The 21750-nt window shown below is 48.2% G+C and overlaps 1 protein-coding gene across 1 annotated transcript; it reads right to left on the bottom strand.

Moving 5' to 3' along the window:
* Positions 1-20561: 20561 nt before the first annotated feature.
* On the bottom strand, positions 20562-21503 carry LOC142698219 (olfactory receptor 52K2-like). Its single transcript, XM_075847862.1, has one exon. The coding sequence runs from the start codon at positions 21501-21503 to the stop codon at positions 20562-20564; it is 942 nt and encodes a 313-aa protein (XP_075703977.1).
* Between the last annotated feature and the right edge of the window lie 247 nt (positions 21504-21750).

Below are 21750 nucleotides of genomic sequence, written 5' to 3'. Positions count from 1 at the left end.
CTCTCGACTTGCCCATTGGACTGGGGATGATAGGCCGAAGAGAAGTCCAATTTTACACCGAGGAGGCCGCAGAGTGCTCTCCAAAACTTCGAGGTGAACTGGACACCTCGGTCCTAGACAATATGCAGGGGCAAGCCGTGCAGATGGAAGATGTGTTGGATGAAGAGGTCAGCCAATCGCGTAGAAGACGGCAGAGCGGTCAATGGAATCAAGTGAGCCATTTGGAAAATCGATCCACCACCACCCAGATCACACTGCAACTCACAGAAGAAGGAAGATCCGTGACAAAGTCCATAGCGACATGTTGCCACGGGGCAACGGGCACAGGCAGTGGTTTTAAGCAGGCCAGCAGGTCTGGAGTGAGCAACTTTATTTGCTGCACATACTGTGCAAGAGGAGACCACGAAAAATGTCATTGACAAATTCTTGAAATACTGCGGGGGCGTTACACAGGCCGAAGGGCATAACTAAGTATTTGTAGTGCCCATCACGAGTATTAAAGGCAGTCTTCCATTCGTCACCTCGACGAATCCAAATCAGATTATAGGCCCCCCGCAAGTCAGGTTTAGAAAAAAAAATCCCCCCCCCCCCATATGCGATCAAACAGTTCAGAAATCAAAGGCAAGGGGAACCTGTTATTCACCGTGATCTGGTTTAGACCTCGGTAGTCAATGCAGGTTCGTAACGATCCATCTTTATTTTTAACAAAGAAGAACCCCGCTCCGGCCAGGGATGAGGATTTATGAATGAAACCCCTCTCCAGATTCTCCTTAATGTAGGCCGACATGGACTGGGTTTCTGGCAGGGAGAGAGGGTACACTCTACCACGAGGAGGAGATGATTCCGGAACCAGGTCGATCGGGCAGTCATATGCCCGGTGTGGCGGCAAGGTCTCGGCCTCCTTTTTATTGAAGACATCGCCGAACATGGAGAAACAGGGAGGCAAACCTGTCAAAGACTGAAAAGGAGCAGGCTGTGGCGACTGGATATGACCCAGACAGCAGTCAAGACACTTCGGGCCCCACTGGAGAACCTCTCCATAGTTCCACTCCAGGACGGGGGCGTGCAGACGAAGCCAAGGCTAACCCAGCAGCACGGGGATGACGGCCTTGGACAGGACAAACAGGGAGATGAATACAGCATGAAGGGCTCCCACTTGGAGTCTTGGTTACGGACTCAACTGGGTCCGGCAACGGCAGTCCATCCACCGAGGCAACGATCAGCGGCCTTTCAAGCGGGATAGTAGGCAACTGTAGGAGATCCACAAGATCCTGGCAGACGAAGTTGGCTGCAGAGCCGGAGTCCAGATATGCAGAGACCTGATGGGACCCCTTGCCAGCAATGATGGTTACAGGAATGAATAGTTTGGAAGAGAGTTATTGATTCAATGTGTTGAGGCCCAGGGTTGTCTCTCCAACCAAACCTAGGCGCTGGGGTTTTTTGGCTTGTGAGGGCACAGACGCACGACATGGCCAGTGAGGCCGCAATATAAGAAAAGTCCAGAGGTGCGCCTGCGCTGTTTCTCCTGGACCGATAATTTTAGTCGGTCTACTTGCATCGGGACCTCTGGCAAAGCAATAGAAGCAGGCAAGAGGGGTTGCTGAAAGTTGGGCGCCAGTCTAGGGCGCCGATGCTCCTGATGAACCTCATCAGATCTTTCCCTCAGCCTTATGTCTACCCGAGTGGCAAGCAGAATCAAGTCGCCCAAGGCAGAAGGCAGGTCTCGAGCAGCCAGTTCATCTTTGATCTCGGACGACAGGCCATGCCAATAGGATGCCACGAAGGCCCCATTGTTCCAGGATAGCTCTCCTGCCAGAGTCCGGAACTGGATTGTGTACTCGCCCACGGAGGTGTCCTCTTGGCGAAGGTTGAAGATGGCAGTGGCTGCCGATGAGACTCGCCCAGGCTCCTCAAAAACGGTTCGGAATATTCGCACGAACTCATGGAAATCTCGGGTCTCGGATCTCTGACGTTCCCAGATAGGATTAGCTCATTCCAGGGCTTTGCCAATCTGGAGGGAGATGAGGAATGCGACCTTGGCTCCATCTGATGGAAATGCAGGGTAAAATGAATGTGGCATTGGTTCAGAAACCCCCGAAAAGCACTGGCGTCTGCATCGAACCGAGAGGGCAATGGCAGAGAGAACCGAGGATCCGTACAGGAACTGCCAGGAGGAGTAACAGGAGGGTCGGCTTGAAGAACTTTCATAGAAGCAGGAAGAGAAGCAACTAGCATCCCTAGCTGCTGCGCCATAGAGTCCACTGCCATGAGGAGCTGATCCTGCCTAGCTCGGAGAACCAGCAGATCCGCCTGCATGGCTTGGGAGGGTGCCAAGCCCTTGAATTTACCAGCGGGGTCCATGGCCAGAGCGTACTGTCACGATACGGGGTGTGGACCCACTAGGCCATTCCGCGTAGCGGGATGGCAGCTGGCCAAACAGGTAAGTATACAGTTCAATTAGTTCAGCGAGGATACCTGAGGCAATCGTAGGCAGTAGCGAGGCAGGCACGTCCAGGACCAGGCGGCGGGAAGTCGTCAGGTGAGGCGTAGCAGATCAGCGTAGGCTGTAGCACAGCATGGCAAATAGCACAGCACGGCAATAGCACTAGGTAGCACGGACACAGGATACGGGATACGGGATACAGGAGCAAGGTACATTGGGAAGCTGGAAGACACTGGGAGAACATAAGCATGACAAACAATGGGTAACGAACAACGCTCTGGCAAAGAGCAAGGGGGCAAAGCCCTTTTTATAGCTCAGGGCATGATGGGCCAGATTGCAGAGTTACTGCAAAAATGCGCGCACTGGCCCATTAAGGCCGTGCACGCGCGTGCGCGCGCGCGCCGGAGACACTCAGAATCTGGAAGTGATTAGTGGCGCCTGACCGGGGAACGACGCTGCAATGTGGTAAGCTGTCCATGGCCACGGCCGTCGAAGTTAACGACCGAACGACGGACCGTGGCCATAGACATTACAGAAATATACAGCTCCCTTAGAGTTACATGATCACATGCTGCTGCCTGCAGCCAATACTAGGGGCAGCTCACAACATATATTTATATAAAGCTCCCATAGAGCTACATGATCACATTCTGCTGCCAGCACTCACCACTAGGGGAAGCTCAATACATATACATATATACAACTCCCTTAGAGTTACATGATAACATTCTGCTGGCTGCAGTCACCACTAGGGGGAGATCACTACATACACATATACGTAGCTCCCTAAGAGTTACATGATAACATTCCGTTGCCTGCAGCCACCACTAGGGGGTGCTCACTTCATACAGATAAATACAGCTCTTATAGAGTTACATGATAACATCTTGATGTAGGGGTAGCTCACTACATACAGATATGTAAAGCTCCCATAGAGCTACATGGTAACATTCTGCTACCTGCAGAGACTACTAGGGGGAGCTCACTACATACATATATATATATATATATATATATATATATATATATATATATATATATGTAATGACGGGGGTAGGGAAACGGACAAGTGAGCCCTAATCTACCCGCCACTCTGTCCCTGCCTACTTGCAACGACCCGCCCTAGGCGACGGGGTACAACTGGGCGGCGGTCCCTACGTTCAGTAAGTGCACGAGACAAACGGACAAGGGTACACAAAGCTAAGGGAAAGGGGCAGTTGCCCACGGAAACACCGTGAGCAACAAGAAAGGTGAACGAGCCGAGTCAAAACCAGGAGTGCACGAGGTACCACACGCAGAGCAGGAGAGTAGTCAGTAAGCCAGGGTCAGTATGGAGCAGGATCAAATAGTCAGAAGCTGTAGCTGGGCTAGGAAACCACACGAGAAGAATCACAAGCAAAGGAGGAACAGGAAAGGCAGGTATAAATAGACAGAGGGCGGGAGCTAGCTGAGTCTGGCCAGGCTGCGATAGGCTCTCCCACTCCTAAGCCTGCCATCCTGAGTGGTGGAAGATGGAGTCAGTCTAAGAGACATAGACTCAGGTGCAGACTGATTATCTATGGGAGTATACACAGAAGTTGTGCCTGGCAGATCCTTTACAGTACCCCCCCTTTTATGAGGGGCCACAGGACCCTTACTAAGTGGACCTGGTTTATTGGGGAAACGAAGGTGGAACTTCCTGACCAATACCCCAGCGTGAACATCCCGGGCGGGTACCCAAGTCCTCTCCTCAGGCCCGTATCCTCTCCAATGGACCAGGTACTGGAGGGAGCCTTGGACCATCTTGCTGTCCACAATCTTGGCCACCTCGAATTCCACCCCCTCGGGGGTGAGAACGGGAACAGGAGGTTTCTTCGAGGGAGCCAAGGACGGGGAGCAGCGTTTAAGGAGGGAGGCATGAAACACGTCGTGTATTCAAAAAGATGGGGGCAACTCCAGTCGGAAGGAGACAGGATTGAGGACTTCCATGACCTTATACGGCCCAATAAACCGGGGAGCAAACTTCTTGGACGGGACCTTAAGGCGCAAGTTCCTAGACGATAACCACACCAGATCCCCGACCATAAACAAGGGGTTAGCAGAACGTCTTCTATCAGCCTGAGTTTTTTGTACGCTCTGGGATGCCTTTAGGTTCTTCTGAACCTGGGCCCAGACTGTGCACAGTTCCCGATGAACGACCTGTACCTCGGGATTGTTGGAACTACCAGGTGAAACGGAGGAGAACCGTGGATTAAACCCAAAATTACAGAAAAAGGGGGAGACCCCTGACGAGTTACTGACCCGGTTATTAAGGGACAATTCGGCGAGGGGAATGAACGAGACCCAATCATATTGACAGTCAGAGATAAAACACCTTAAATATTGTTCTAGAGACTGATTAGTCCTCTCAGTTTGGCCATTAGTTTCAGGATGGAAGGCGGAGGAAAAGGACAGATCAATCTCCTACTTTTTACAGAAGGCTCTCCAAAACAATGAAACAAATTGTACCCCTCTGTCAGAAAGAATATTGACAGGGACACCATGGAGACGCAGGATGTGTTTGACAAACAAGGTAGCTAACGTCTTGGCGTTGGGTAGTTTCTTGAGGGGCACAAAGTGGCACATCTTACTGAAGCGGTCTACTACCACCCACACCACCGACTTGCCTTGAGATGGAGGCAAATCGGTGATAAAATCCATGGAGATATGGGTCCAAGGTCTCTGGGGAATGAGCAAAGAACATAGTAAGCCCGCTGGTCGGGACCTGGGAGTCTTGGACCTAGCACAAACCTCACAAGCGGCGACGTAGGCCTTAACGTCTTTAGGCAACCCAGGCCACCAATAGTTTCTGGCAATGAAGTGCTTGGTACTCAGGATGCCTGGATGACCAGATAGTGCGGAGTCATGATTTTCCCTAAGTACCCTTAGCCGGTATTGCAGGGGAACAAACAGCTTGTCCTCAGGAAGATTCCCGGGAGCTGAACCTTGATCAGCCGCAATTTCAGAGACTAAATCAGCATCAATAGAAGAAATGATTATACCAGGAGGCAAAATACAAGCAGGATCTTCCTCCGAAGGAGGTCTGGCCATGAAGCTACGCGACAGTGCATCGGCCTTAATATTTTTAGACCCAGCCCTATAGGTAACCAAAAAGTTGAATCTGGTAAAAAATAGCGCCCATCGAGCTTGTCTCGGGTTTAGCCTCCAGGCCGATTCTAGGAAAACCAGATTCTTTTGGTCGGTAAGGACCGTTACCTGGTGCCTAGCCCCCTCCAGGAAGTGGCGCCACTCTTCAAATGCCCATTTAATGGCTAAGAGTTCGCGGTTGCCAATATCATAGTTACTCTCAGTGGGCGAAAACTTCCTGGAGAAGTAGGCACAGGGGCGGAGATGGGTGAGGGACCTGGTACCCTGGGACAAGACAGCCCCCACTCCCACCTCGGATGCGTCAACTTCCACGATAAATGGCTCCATTTGGTTGGGCTGAACCAGCACCGGGGCCGAGATAAAGCACTTCTTAAGGACCTCAAATGCCTGGACAGCTTCAGGAGGCCAGTGGAGATCAGCACCTTTGCGAGTGAGGTCCGTAAGAGGCTTAGCGATGACTGAGATGTTAGCAATAAATCTCCTGTAATACTCAGCGAACCCCAAAAAACACTATAACTTCAGGGAGGCAGGTTGGACCCATTCTGCCACAGCCAGTACCTTTGGGGGGCCATGCGGAATTCATGAGGAGTGAGGATTTGACCCAAAAATAGTATCTCCTGTACCCCAAACACACATTTTTCGGTTTTCGCAAATAGTTTGTTTTCCCGAAGGACCTGGAGCACCTTCCTGACATGCTCAATGTGGGAGGACCAGTCCTTGGAAAACACCAGTATGTCATCAAGGTACACTGCAAGAAATACCCCCAGGTAATCTCTTAAAATCTCATTAATGAAATTCTGGAAGACCGCAGGAGCATTACACAACCCCCAAAAAGGCATGACGAGGTATTCGAAATGACCTTCGAGCGTGTTAAACGCAGTCTTCCACTCATCCCCCTCTTTGATGCGGATAAGGTTATACGCCCCCCGTAGATCAAACTTAGAGAACCATTGGGCCCCCTGAACCTGATTAAAGAGATCAGGAATCAAAGGAAGGGGATACTGGTTCCTTACAGTGACCTTATTCAAGTTACGGTAGTCAATGCATGGCCTAAGACCACCATCCTTCTTCCCTACGAAGAAGAAGCCAGCACCTACCAGAGAAGTAGAGGGGCGAATGTAACCCTTGGCCAGGCATTCCTGGATATACTCTCTCATGGCTTCACGTTCGGGACAAGAAAGATTAAATATCCTACCCTTAGGAAGCTTAGCTCCTGGTACCAATTCGATAGCGCAATCGTATTCTCTATGTGGAGGTAACACTTCGGAGGCCTCCTTAGAGAAAACATCAGCGAAGTCCTGAACAAACTCAGGTAGCGTGTTCACCTCCTCAGGGGGAGAAATAGAATTAACAGAAAAACATGACGTCAAACATTCATTACCCCATTTGGTAAGCTCCCCAGTATTCCAGTCAAACGTGGGATTATGCAACTGCAACCAGGGAAGGCCTAAAACCAAATCGGACGATAATCCCTGCATCAACAGTACAGAGCACTGCTCCAAATGCATGGAGCCAACAAGGAGTTCTAAAACAGGAGTATGCTGTGTAAAATAACCATTAGCAAGAGGAGTGGAGTCGATACCCACTACCGGGACAGGTTTAGGCAAATCAATCAAAGGCATAGCTAGAGACATAGCAAATTCCACAGACATGATATTAGCAGAAGACCCTGAATCCACGAAGGCACTGCCGGTAGCAGACCGACCACCAAAAAAGACCTGAAAGGGAAGCAAGATCTTAGTACGTTTCATATTTACGGGAAATACCTGTGCGCCCAAGTGACCTCCCCGATGATCACTTAGGCACGGAAGTTTTCCGGCTGCTTATTCTTACGCCTAGGACAGGTGTTCACTTGATGCTTGTCATCCCCACAATAGAAGCAGAGACCATTCTTCCTGCGGAACTCTCTACGTTGTCGGGGGGACACGGAGGCCCCGAGTTGCATAGGTACCTCCGAGTCATCCGTGGAAGAGCGAAGCAACGGGACCTCGGGAGGCATCATGGGGGAGTCAGAGGAGAAAACACAAAAACGTTCAAGCTGTCGTTCCCTGAGACGTCGGTGAAGTCGTACCGCTAAAGCCATAACCTGGTCTAGGGAGTCAGAAGAGGGATAGCTAACTAGCAGGTCTTTCAGGGCATTCGACAGACCCAACCTAAACTGGCACCTTAAGGCAGGGTCATTCCACCGAGAAGCTACGCACCACTTCCTATAGTCAGAACAATACTCCTCAACAGGTCTCTTACCCTCACGTAAGGTCACCAGCTGACTCTCGGCAAAGGCAGTCCTGTCAGTCTCGTCATAAATGAGTCTGAGAGCAGAAAAGAAACGATCAACGGAGGAAAGTTCAGGGGCGTCAGGAGCCAAGGTGAAGGCCCACTCTTGGGGCCCTTCCTGGAGCCGGGACATAATTATACCCACCCGCTGGCTCTCAGAGCCTGAGGAATGAGGCTTTAAGCGAAAGTAGAGCCTACAACTCTCCCGAAAGGAGAGAAAAGTCCTCCGGTCGCCTGAGAACCGGTCAGGCAACTTGAGGTGGGGTTCAAGAGGTGAGGTGAGGGGCACTACCATGGTAGCGTCAGGCTGGTTGACCCTCTGAGCCAGGGCCTGGACCTGTAGGGAGAGACCCTGCATTTGCTGGGTCAGGTTCTCAAGGGGGTCCATAGTAGTGTTAGGGAGCAGGGTAGACTAGGTATATGGGCTTGTGATTATGTAATGACGGGGGTAGGGAAACGGACAAGTGAGCCCTAATCTACCCGCCACTCTGTCCCTGCCTACTTGCAACGACCCGCCCTAGGCGACGGGGTACAACTGGGCGGCGGTCCCTACGCTCAGTAAGTGCACGAGACAAACAGACAAGGGAACACAAAGCAAAGGGAAGGGGCAGTTGCCCACGGCAACACCGTGAGCAACAAGAACGGTGAACGAGCCGAGTCAAAACCAGGAGTGCACGAGGTACCAAACGCAGAGCAGGAGAGTAGTCAGTAAGCCAGGGTCAGTATGGAGCAGGATCAAATAGTCAGAAGCTGTAGCTGGGCCAGGAAACCACACGAGAAGAATCACAAGCAAAGGAGGAACAGGAAAGGCAGGTATAAATAGACAGAGGGCGGGAGCTAGCTGAGTCTGGCCAGGCTGCGATAGGCTCTCCCACTCCTAAGCCTGCCAGCCTGAGTGGTGGAAGATGGAGTTAGTCTCAGAGACATAGACTCAGGTGCAGACTGATTACCTATGGGAGTATACACAGAAGTTGTGCCTGGCAGATCCTTTACACCTACATAATGTGATCGACGCAGATAACAGTGGTTTTTATTTTGAAAAGCGATCATTTTTGAGCAAGTTATGAGCAATTTTAGATTTATGCTAATTAGTTTCTTAATGACCAACTGGGTGTGTTTTTACTTTTGACCAACTGGGCGTTGTACGGAGAAGTGTATGACGCTGACCTATCAGTGACCAATCAGTGACCAATCAGCGTCATACACTTCTCTCCATTCATGTCCATTCGTATTCTCTGCACAGCGTGATCTCGCGAGATCACGCTGTGCTGTCACATACACCCACAGTAACTTTAACGAAGTGTCTTGAGAGTGAATAGACATCACCTCCAGCCAGGACGCAATGTCTATTCACACTCCCAAGACTTCGGTAAAGTTTCTGTGGGACTTACTCACACAGCACAGAGTGATCTCGCTGTGAATGACAACGCAGCGTGGTGCATTGAAAGAAGTCGGGCTGGAACGATGAGAAGTTTATGACACTGATTGGTCACTGATTGGTCAGCGTCATACACTTCTCTTCACAACGCTCACTTGGTCAAAAGTAAAAAAATGCCCAGTTGGGCATTAAGAAAGTCATTAGCATAAATCTAAAATTGCTCATAACTTGCTCAAAAATTATCGTTGTAAAAAGAAAAAAAAAACACTGTTGTTATTTACATTACAGCGCTGATCAGATTATGTAGGAGACAGGACACTTATAATCTGGTGACACAGCCTCATTAATGTAGATAACAACAGTTTTTGTGTTTTTTTTTTTAAAAACATTTATTTTTTACCAAGTTCTGGTCATTATTAGTTTTATGCAAATTTGTTCTAAATGCCCAACTGGGCGTTTTTTTTTACTTTTCACTAAGTGGGCGTTGTAAAGAGAAGTGTATGACGCTGACCAATCAGTGACCAATCAGTGACCAATCAGCATCATACACTTCTCTTCATTCATGCCCAGCTTGTTTCACAGCACAGCGTGATCTCGCGAGATCACGCTATGACGGGACTTCCTCCCACTGGTCCTTCACCGGATCGACGGAAGAGTCAACAGATATCGCCTCCAGCTGTGCCAGGACGTTTATCCGAATCTGCAGCGTCTGGAGGCGATGTCTGTTCAGTCTTCCGTCGCTCCGGTGAAGGACCAGTGGGAGGAAGTCCCATCATAGCGTGATCTCGCGAGATCAGGCTGTGCTGTGAAACAAGCTGGGCATGAATGATCAGAAGTGTATGACGCGGATTGGTCACATCCACTTTTATTTACAATGCCCACTTGGTGAAAAGTAAAAAATAAATTTGCATAAAACTAAAAATGATCAGTAAGCCCAACGTAATGTAGGCGCAGCCGTAATGGAGGTAGCGCATGACAAGGTGGTTTGGGGTTTTAGGCTACTACGTTTGAGGCTATGTGTATAGGGAGTTAAGGGTTAAGTGTAGGGGGGCTGGTGAAAATGTATCTATATGTTGGTGGGTGGAGTATCGTGTATACAGGTCCATGCGGGGAAGAGGCAGCCCTCTTTCCCGCTGGACAACAGGAGAAAAGAGTTGTTAGTGTTTCTGTTTAAAAAAAAAAAAAAAAAAGTTTTGCACTTACCTTCTCATGGATGCAGCAATGGAGTCCATGATGACCAGGATCAGAGATGCAGCGCTCCAGCACGGTTCTGGATGGCTGGAGCAGCTATTCGCTGGAGCACTTCCTCCGGATCCAGCGGCTGGAGTGGAGAGCGTGGAGGGACGCAGCAGCAGGCGTTCCAGGCCTCCGGAGAGGCCTTCATCCGAGGTAACGCCTCAGTCTGGTCGGCGCCATGGGAGCCCCTCCAGGGACCCTCCTCCTCCAGGTCCTGAGATATCGCCAGGCGCTGGGCCACGGAGGTCAGGCAGGAATCCCGGCAGGCGGGCAGGACTGGAGGTGACAGGAGGGGGGGGCGCGGCCATCTTCCCTCCTCCTGTCTAAAACGACAACGCCGGAAGTGAGGGCGGGACCGGATGTGACGGCTCTCTCCGGCGCCGAGGTTCCGGGTGCCGGAGGAGCTCGGCAGAAAGATGCGTGGATGCCAGGCCCGACCCACAGGAAGAGGCGGGCTCCAACTGGGGTATGAGATCACCTCCTGCTGGAGCAGGGAGGCGTGCGACGGCGACGACCGGAAGTACCCGGTCCAGGTCTGTGGGTGACGCCGGGCCCCTTCCGGACGGGAGGGGGCAGCGGTCTGCTTCCTTTGCTGAGAGGGGAGATGTGGAGGCATATGACAGCCCTGCCTCGGGCTTCATCAGCTGGAAGATCGGGGAGCTACGGGGAGCATGGGGTGCAGGAGCACCGATCCCCAGGAACGTCTGGATCGATACCACGCTCATCTGGATCGGTGGATACGGCCTCTGGGAGGTCACCTCAGGGATGGCCGGGTGAGTCTACCACTGTTGTGGTACCGGGGATGTGGGGGGGTTCTTTCCTGTGTCTCAAATGCAATTGTTTTTTAGGGGTATGCAGGAGTATTTTACTAGAAGTTTGGGGGGTGTGGAGCAGTCTCCAGCGAGGGTGTGGGGCGCTGCTAGTGAGACTAGTGGCTAGTGAGGTGGAGCCAGTTGCGGGAGTTGTAGTTGAGGTGGAAAAAGCGGTTGATGCGGCGGCTAGTACTTCTAAAAAAGTGGTGGAAGACGTGCGTTTGGCTGACGCTGCTAAGGGTGAGGTGTTTATGTGTTTTGAGGGCCCGCTTGGGGTGCATTTGAAGGCTGAGATTAGGGAGAAGATCTGGAAGGATGAGTATGTGGAGATTTTTTCTTTATTGCTTTTAGAAAAATTTAATCTGGACCGGTGGAAACCGGATGAGAGCAAGAAGGAGGAGGAGGAGCGGCGTCGTTATCGCTTGATTCCTCGGACGTTTGCGAATTGGCTGCAGGCCTTCGCTATTTTGGATAGCGTGGTGGGTGAAAAGGCGCCGGAGAATTGTTCGGCGCTGTTTTGTTACATGGATTCAGTGGGAGAGGCGTACCGGGTATACGGCGGTAATGCTTGGTTGCAGTATGACGAGCAGTTTCGTCAGCGGAAGTCAGTGCACCCGTCGTTGCGATGGGATCACAAGGACATTAGTCTGTGGATGCGCTTAATGTCTGCTCCTAAGCAGGGGCATCAGCCCTTTCGGGATGCGGCCGGCGGGCAGGGGTCAGCAGCGGGTTGGTCAGGTTCCTCAGGAAAGGGGTGTTGCTGGCAGTACAACGAGGGGCATTGTAAGTTTGGCCCAGACTGCAGGTACAAGCACGAGTGCTCCGGTTGCGGAGGCGCCCATGGTTTGTCCAGATGTTTCAAGAAGCATAACGGCAGGCAGGGAGATGCTGAGCAGAAGAGGGGCGACGCCGGTGAGGGTGGAAAGGATGCTCCCGTTTTTAAGGGAGTATCCAAATAAAAAAGGGGCTGAGTTGCTGTTTCTGGGTTTCTCCGAGGGTTTTCGGATTCCTTGTACGTCGGCTGGACGTGATGGGGTGGTCCATAATTTGTCATCTGCTTTGGCGCGGCCTGATCTGGTTACGGATTAGCTGATGAAGGAGGTGGCATTGGGTCGCATGGCTGGCCCATTTTCCTCCCTGCCTGTTGCTAGTTTGCAGGTTTCCCCGTTGGGTTTGGTTCCCAAAAGGGAGGTGAATAAGTTCCGCCTTATTCATCATTTATCTTATCCGGAAGGCGAGTCGGTGAACGACGGCATTGATCCGGCCCTGTGCGCTGTTAGTTACACTTCCTTTGATGCGGCGGTTGTTTGGGTTCGCAAGTACGGGAAGGGCTCACTGTTAGCGAAAACTGACATTGAGGCCGCGTTTCGTTTATTGCCAGGGCATCCGGAGAGTTTTTGTTTGCTGGGATGTTATTGGCAGGAGGAATATTTTGTGGATTGTTGCCTCCCGATGGGCTGCTCCATTTCATGAGCTTATTTTGAGATGTTTAGCACGTTCTTGGAGTGGGTGGTCCATCGGGAGGCGCAGGTGTCATCTGCCCTGCATTATCTGGATGATTTCCTGTTTATCGGGCCGCCGGGTACCTATGTGTGTGCAGGATTGCTACATACTATGGAGAGAGTGGCAAAGGAATTTAGGGTACCCCTGATAAAACTGAAGGTCCTACAACGGTAATCACGTTTTTGGGGATAATGATTGATTCAGATAACATGGAGTGTCGCTTGCCAGAGGATAAATTGTTGGAGTTGAGAGAGTTGGTGGCGAGTGCGCTGCGCAGGAAGAAGATCCAGTTGCGGGACTTGCAATCCTTGTTGGGACATTTGAATTTCGCTTGTAGGATTATGCCCATGGGGCGGGTTTTCTGTCGGCGGTTGGCAAGTGCTACGGCAGGGGTTCATTCTCCCCATCATTTCATTAGGTTGTCGGGGGAGTTGAAAGCGGATTTGTTGGTGTGGGGGGAGTTTTTGCAGTACTATAATGGGCGGTCTGTGCTCATGTATCAGCCGGTGTCTAGTGTGGACTTGGAGCTGTATACTGATGCATCAGGTGCTTGCGGATTTGGGGCTTATTTCCAGGGGCAGTGGTGTGCGGGGGTTTGGCCAAGTGCATGGCATGAATGCGGTTTTGTCAGAAACTTGGCTCTGTTGGAACTGTTCCCGATTGTGGTGGCTGCGGAGTTGTGGGGGGATTGTCTGCGGGACCGGAGAGTGTGTTTTGTATGTGACAATCTGGGTGTCATTCAGGCTGTTAATGCACAGACGGCAAATTCTCCGTCAGTAGTGCGACTATTGCGACATTTAGTTTTGAAAGGATTTGTTTTAAATGCGCATTTTGTGGCAGTGCATATTCCTGGGGTGCTGAATTCTGTGGCTGATTCCCTTTCTCGTCAACAGTGGGACAGGTTTCGTCTGCTGGCGCCGGGGGCAGAGTCTCATGGCCTCGCTTGTCCAGAGCATCTGTGGAAGGTGGTGTGACAATGGCGATGTCGCTCGTGGAAAGGTCTGTTATTGCGGTCACGTGGCAGAGGTACAGTGCGGTATGGCAGGTATGGGAGGCCTTGTTGGAGTATGTACAGGCGGGTATTTCTGATCGGCCGGCGTGTTTGTTATATTATATAGGAAATGCGTACAGTGAAGGGGCGTCTGCAGCAGCGGTCGCTCTGCGTTTGTCGGCCTTGGCGTTTTGGTTTAAGATCAGAGGTGAAGAGGACGTGACTAAGTCCTTCCTGGTTCGGCAGGCAATGAAGGGTTTCAGGAGGGGTTCCGCAGTTAGGGATCATAGGAAGTCGGTTTCCTTTGAGATCTTGGAAGCGATTTGCGAGCTCTTGCAGTCTGTTTGTGTTTCAGTTTATTTAGGCTGGCTTTTTCTTTGGCTTTCTTCGGAGCTTTCAGGATATCGGAGTTGGTGTCGGCCAGTAAGAGGGTGGCAGGGGGTTTATTGTACGCAGATGTTGAATTGGATGGCTCCTGCTTATCTTCTTTGCTTCGTCGATCGAAGACGGATTCAAGAGGGAGAGGTTTTGTGGTGCGCTTGTGTGAATTGCCGGGATCAAAGGTGTGCCCGGTTCACTGTTTTCGGGAGTTTGTTGCGGTGAGGCCGGAGGGGCCGGCATCCTTGTTGGTTCATGCAGATGGCCTCTCTTTGTCCAAGTTTCAGTTTTCACAGGTTTTCCGAAAATGTATCCTGTTGTCTGGCAGAGGTGGAGCAGGTTTTAGCTCTCACTCTTTTAGAATTGGCGCGGCTACAGAAGCAGCTCGGTGGGGATAATCCCCAGGGATGGTTAAGAAGATCGGTAGGTGGGAGTCAGACACATATAGGCTTTATGTGCGGCCTCACTTGTTTTGAGGCGGTGGGGAAATAGTTGTGCTGGAGGTGGGGACATGGAGTTGTTACATTACTGTTTTCTTTTGTTCTAGGTGCAGGCCCCTGCTTGGTTTGGATCATGGGGCACTCCTACATGCACTGGGGAGGTGTTCGGGATGATGTTCGTCCGGCTGGACGGCAGTTGGGCCTGGATCATTCAGAGGTTCAGGTCAGATGGTTGGGTCTGCGGGGCATGCTGTGGTGCAGGTTGTTGCCAGAGCTCCAGTTTTACGCAGGGTTGGATAGAGCTCCGGATATTCTGGTCATGCATCTGGGAGGCAATGACTTAGGTATACGGTCATCTAGGGATTTGATGCGGGATGTGAAGTTAGATCTGTTGCGGTTGTAGTCATCATTTCCTGGATTGCTGATTGTATGGTCGGATATTGTTGCTCGCAAGGTGTGGCGTCAGGCACGTTCGGTTCACAGCTTAAATAAGGCCAGAGCAAAGGTGAACAAAGTGGCATGTAATGGCGGTGTTGTGGTGTGACATAGAGAGTTGGAGGGCAGAGAGGTTGGTTTTCTGAGAGCGGATGGCGTTCATTTGAACGATGTGGGTTTGGATATGTGGACTCTGGATATCAAGGACGGCCTGGAAAAAGCCCTGCGGTTGTGGAGGGACAATCATGTGTAATGGGTCACACATGATTGTCGTGGCAGTAGGAGGAGGGGTCTTTGAAGGCACGTAATGGGAAGAAGGAGAACAACAATGAAGATTGGTGAAAAAGAACTCGGGGCGTTTAACCCTGGATAGTATTGGAGGGGCTGGGGAGGGGTTACCCAGCTGATATTGCATATATTCCTCATGGGCAGGGTCCCCAGGAAGGGAGAGAGAGGTCTTGGAGATGGTTGGTGCCCTCGGGTCAGCTGCAGAACGGCTGTAGGGTAAGAAGTCCAGACCTAACAAGGAAAGGATGGAGTTTTTTTTATAATGACTGAAGTGCCTTCAAGGATCCTTTATCTGGAGAATGTGGGAAATAGAGCAGGATGTTATTATGGAGTGTTATGATGTTATTATGGAGTGTTATGATGTTATTATGGAGTGTTATGATGTTATTATGGAGTGTTTATGATGTTATTATGGAGTGTTATGATGTTATTATGGGGTGTTATGATGTTATTATGGAGTGTTATGATGTTATTATGGAGTGTTTATGATGTTATTATGGAGTGTTATGATGTTATTATGGAGTGTTATGATGTTATTATGGAGTGTTATGATGTTATTATGGAGTGTTATGATGTTATTATGGAGTGTTTATGATGTTATTATGGAGTGTTATGATGTTATTATGGAGTGTTATGATGTTATTATGGAGTGTTATGATGTTATTATGGAGTGTTATGATGTTATTATGGAGTGTTATGATGTTATTATGGAGTGTTATGATGTTATTATGGAGTGTTATGATGTTATTATGGAGTGTTTATGATGTTATTATGGAGTGTTATGATGTTATTATGGAGTGTTTATGATGTTATTATGGAGTGTTATGATGTTATTATGGAGTGTTATGATGTTATTATGGAGTGTTATGATGTTATTATGGAGTGTTATGATGTTATTATGGAGTGTTATGATGTTATTATGGAGTGTTATGATGTTATTATGGAGTGTTATGATGTTATTATGGAGTGTTATGATGTTATTATGGAGTGTTATGATGTTATTATGGAGTGTTATGATGATTATTATGGAGTGTTTATGATGTTATTATGGAGTGTTATGGTGTTATTATGGAGTGTTATGATGTTATTATGGAGTGTTTATGATGTTATTATGGAGTGTTATGATGTTATTATGGAGTGTTATGATGTTATTATGGAGTGTTATGATGTTATTATGGAGTGTTATGATGTTATTATGGAGTGTTATGATGTTATTATGGAGTGTTATGATGTTATTATGGAGTGTTTATGATGTTATTATGGAGTGTTATGATGTTATTATGGAGTGTTATGATGTTATTATGGAGTGTTATGATGTTATTATGGAGTGTTATGATGTTATTATGGAGTGTTATGATGTTATTATGGAGTGTTTATGATGTTATTATGGAGTGTTATGATGTTATTATGGAGTGTTTATGATGTTATTATGGAGTGTTATGATGTTATTATGGAGTGTTATGATGTTATTATGGAGTGTTATGATGTTATTATGGAGTGTTATGATGTTATTATGGAGTGTTATGATGTTATTATGGAGTGTTATGATGTTATTATGGAGTGTTATGATGTTATTATGGAGTGTTATGATGTTATTATGGAGTGTTATGATGTTATTATGGAGTGTTATGATGATTATTATGGAGTGTTTATGATGTTATTATGGAGTGTTATGGTGTTATTATGGAGTGTTATGATGTTATTATGGAGTGTTTATGATGTTATTATGGAGTGTTATGATGTTATTATGGAGTGTTATGATGTTATTATGGAGTGTTATGATGTTATTATGGAGTGTTTATGATGTTATTATGGAGTGTTTATGATGTTATTATGGAGTGTTTATGATGTTATTATGGAGTGTTTATGATGTTATTATGGAGTGTTTATGATGTTATTATGGAGTGTTATGATGTTATTATGGAGTGTTATGATGTTATTATGGAGTGTTTATGATGTTATTATGGAGTGTTATGATGTTATTATGGAGTGTTATGATGTTATTATGGAGTGTTATGATGTGTTTTATGGTTATGTTATTTTATTGCATAAAAGTTGTGTAATTAATAAACGGCTGCTGTGGCCTTTACACCAACTTCAAGTTGTGGTCTCTTATTGGTATTGGGAGATGGAAGGTCATAGATAGCGAAAGGCATCAAACATACCTTAAGTCAAGAACTTGGTAAAAAAATAAACAATTTTTAAAAAACAACAAAAAAAACTGTCTTTATCTACATTAAAAGGTTTATTAGATTAGGTAGGAGATGGGGCTGTTATAAACTGGAGACTGAACCTCTTTAAGTGCGTTTAGGAAGCTGATGGTGAGTTTTGGTTTTCCAGTGTCTGATGAGAAAACGAAAGGCCCGGTTACGAGGTTGTCCTTCCGGGGTATCGAGATCGACACCCGGGAGATGGTCTTTACATTGCCTGAGGTGAAGCTTGTGAATTTGGTGTGACAAGTGGAGCAGGAATGTGACTCTGGAACAGCTGAAGTCCCTATTGGGACTTTTAGATTTTACATGTGGTATTATTCCCTTGGGTAGGGTTTTCTCTCTGAGATTGTCGTTAGCTACGAAGGGCGTTCAGAGGCCTGATCATTTTATTAGGGTGACTAAGAGCATGCGGGAGGATTTGATAATATGGCAATCTTTTCTATACTCGTTTAATGGTCGTGCAGTTTGTCAAAAAAGGGAGGTTTCTAATGTCGATTTTCAACTGTTTACAGATGCGTCCGGGGGTGTTGATTTCGGAGCAATTTCAGGTAGGCACTGGTGCAGGGCGTCCTGGCCGGACACTTGGTCTGCTCTCGGCTTGACGAAGAATATAACTCTTTTGGAACTGTTCCCCATTGTACTTGCGTTGGAATTATGGGGCGAGTTTATGACTAACAAGATAATTTGTTTTTGGTCTGATAATATTACGGTTGTCCATGCGCTTAACAGTCTGTCTTCTGGGTCTTTGCCGGTGTTGGGCGCTGTTATGGCACTTACTTTTCAAATGCTTGTGGCTGAATGTGTGGTTCCGTGCTAGACATGTACCTGGGGTGACGGATGCCTTATCTCGTTCACAGATGTTGGTCTCCTGGGAATTGAATCCAGAAACATTGACCAAAGGGGAGTCTTCCCCTCTTCAATTATGGGCCCTGGTCGAAGACAACTTGTGAATCTTTTGGAGGGTTCTGTAGTTTCGTCCACATGGAAGAGCCTTATCGTGCTTGGTTTAAGTGGTTGGACTTTGCTGGCAGTGATTATCCCGGGCAATGCTGGCAGACACCTGGAAGTCACGTTGGATTTCCTGGTACATTTGCGAAAAGTGGGAAGCAGTGCCTCGGCGGCAAACCAAAATTTAACAGGGGTTGCTTTCATGCTGAAGTTATGGGGTGTTCAGAATGTAACTAAAGAATTTGTAGTCCGCCGAGCGCTGAAGGGATGGAAGAAGGAATGTACCACGGGCGATATGCGGCTGCCGGTGTCCTTTGAGTTGCTGGACAGACTTGTGGACACCTTATCAGTAGTTTGTGTTGCTGACTACGAGCAGTGTTTGTTTAGGACGGCGTTTGTTCTGGCCTTTTTCGGTGCTTTGCTGATTAGCGAGTTGGTCGCCCCCAGCGTTAGAAAGGTTGGTGGCTTGTTGGCGGATGATATGATTGTATTGCAAGATGCTGTAAGGATTTGTATTCGCAAATCCAAAAGAGACCAGAACGGTAAAGGCACTTGGTTGCCTATTGGGCTTTGGAGGGTGATACCTGTCCTGTAGGTGCGGTCTGGGACTTCGGGTCACGGAGGCCCCGCGGAAACACAATTTTTGCTCCACACCAACGGCCTCTCTGTCACACATTTCCAGTTTACGGCGGTTGGGAAATTTTGACTGGAAAAGTTGTGTTTGCCAGCTATGGATTTTGAAAACGGATTGGTTCCGCATAGGTGCTGCTACAGAGGCTGACGTCCTTGGCTTGGGTGAGAGAGAGAGATCGGGCGTTTGGGTAATGGGAGGTCTGACCACTATAAGTCATATGTGAGGCCTGACTTGATTTGTAAGTGGTCTGTCAATTTTCACTCCCCCCCCTATTTACGTTTTGGTAGGTGCTTCCAGGCCCCAAATATGGATCATTGGATACTCTTATGTCCATTGGGCCTCCCGGCGCATTGCTTGTCAACCTCTTAGTTCTGACTTGGGTCTCAAACATTGTGACGTACACTGGCGGGTATAAGGGGAATATGGTGAGTACATCTTTTGTCCGAGATAGTTTCTATTAGTCGCGGCGCGACGGCTCCGGTGGTCGTCATGTTCACGCGGGATGTAATTTTCCCCGGTGCGTGCTGGTATGGTGGGAGGTGATAGCGCGTGCTGTCTGGAGGATTGCGAGGGTTGTTTCGGCCATGGAAAGAGTGCGCAAACTTTTGAATGTCACGTCTCGTGCGCTCCCTGCGAGGCGTCGTGCTTAGTCATCGTTCTTTGGAAGGGAACAATGCGGATTTGTTGGGCCTGGACATCGGGCTGGACATTTTCCTTTTGGACTTACAGGATGGCGCAGAGAGTGGTTTATTATTGTTGCTGGGTGGGGGTGGTCAGTCAATCAGGAGATTTCTCATTTTCTCCTCCTTGGCGGAGCTGTGGTCATGAAGGCGGGATAGGACACTCTACATGCCCGCTGCTTGGCAGCGGTTGGTTGGCATTTCAGGACAAGAAGGAAGAGAAAAGCCTTCAGGCCAGTTGCAGGAAACACGTTTTGTTATATATAATAAAACTGAGGCCATTCCCCACTTTACCACACGAGGTGCCTTAGTTTTATTTCATTTAGTAATTAAAGAGCGAATGGTAGTGAACGTTTAATAGGTGAGGACTTTCCCCGCAGTCTTGAATGCAAACAGAAATCAGATGTTCGGAGATTCTTCTGTCACATGACTGTAGTGCTCCAATAACCACAGCCCATAATCTTCACATAATCTAGTCCCTGCTAACCCCTGACCTGTTATTCAACCCTACGGCCCTTTATTACTTTGCTTTTTCCTCCTTGTGTCACTCTTTCCCTTATTTCTGCATTGGCACTGGTGGGGGATGTGGGACCAGTTCTTCATATTCCCCCTCGTGATCTTCTTGGAGCTTTGTTTCTCACCCAATGAGTTCTAATCTCAATAGTCATAGAATTATAAATGTGAATTATCAAATTTTCCAGACAAAATCTTTATTGTCCAAGACATGACAGTGTAAATATAATAACTGCTGAGGTGACACAATATTTATGTTCTTCACGTCATTACTTGCAGTCACTCATTTCTAACAATCTTTTTATCTGATTCCGGACCTGCCGGGTTTTGACACCGTACACTATAGGGTTAATGAGTGGTGGAAGCATCAGGTAGACGTTCGCTAATAAGATGACAATAAAAACAGGGACGTTTTTTCCGAACCTTTGGACAACCGATGAGAGGACTACTGTAGTGTAAAAGACAAGGATGGCGCAAATATGAGAGGTGCACGTGCCCAGAGCTTTGATTCGGGCTTCATTAGAGGACAAGTTAAATACAGCCCGAAGAATAAGACCGTAAGACAAGATGATGAAGATCAAGTCTACGGCCACAACAAGAAGAGCAACCACCAATCCGTAAAAACTGTTAACAGTGGTGTCAGAACAAGCCAACTTCACCACCGCTATGTGATCACAGAATGAATGCTGGATGACATTGTGCTCACACAGTGATAATCTCCGAAACAGAATAGGCAAAGGAAGGACCATCACTATCCCTCTACCCACCGAGGAAAGACCAGTCATTGACACAAGACGATATGTCAGCAACGAATTGTATCGGAGTGGATGACAGATTGCGAGGTAGCGGTCAAAAGCCATGGCTAGGAGGATGCAGGATTCCATGGAGGCAAAAGAATGGATGAAAAACATCTGTGTCAGACAAGCCTCGAAAAAGATCTCCTGAGAGTGGAACCAAAGGATACTCAACAGCTTGGGTGTGGTGGAGTTGGTCAATACAAGATCAATGGAGGACAACATGCCAAGAAAGATGTACATGGGCTGATGGAGACTCTGGTCTATCCTGATGATGTAGAGAAGCGTCACATTGCCTACCACAGAGATCAAATATACCAAGAAGAAGACAAATGCTATATACACGTAGGAGGATTCCAGGCCAGGAAGTCCTATAAGGACAAACATGGTGATATGAGAACTTGTGAGGTTGGACATGGTGACTATAGTGAGACCTAAAACAAAAAAAAACATATTAAGATAAAAGCGTAAAAACGAAACACAACAGAATGAACACACAAAACCACTAATCCTGGCATCATGGCTCCCTCCCGATGAGGTCATGAATATGGCACGTGACTGCCGAGAACTCTGATTGGCTGCAGCGGTCACATCCACATTTGTAAACAAATACTAAGACGACACATCGCTGGGGGAGATCAGGTGAGTACTGATATTTTTTCTT

This window comes from Rhinoderma darwinii, unplaced genomic scaffold (assembly GCF_050947455.1).
Source record: "Rhinoderma darwinii isolate aRhiDar2 unplaced genomic scaffold, aRhiDar2.hap1 Scaffold_100, whole genome shotgun sequence".
Classification (NCBI taxonomy): domain Eukaryota; kingdom Metazoa; phylum Chordata; class Amphibia; order Anura; family Rhinodermatidae; genus Rhinoderma; species Rhinoderma darwinii.
Note: the sequence above shows the minus strand (reverse complement) of the source record. Positions and strands in the feature narration are given on the sequence as shown.

Excerpts from the sequence above, each read along its gene's own strand:
- LOC142698219 (XM_075847862.1), bottom strand. The coding sequence starts at position 21,503 with ATGTCCAACCTCACAAGTTCTCATATCACCATGTTTGTCCTTATAGGA.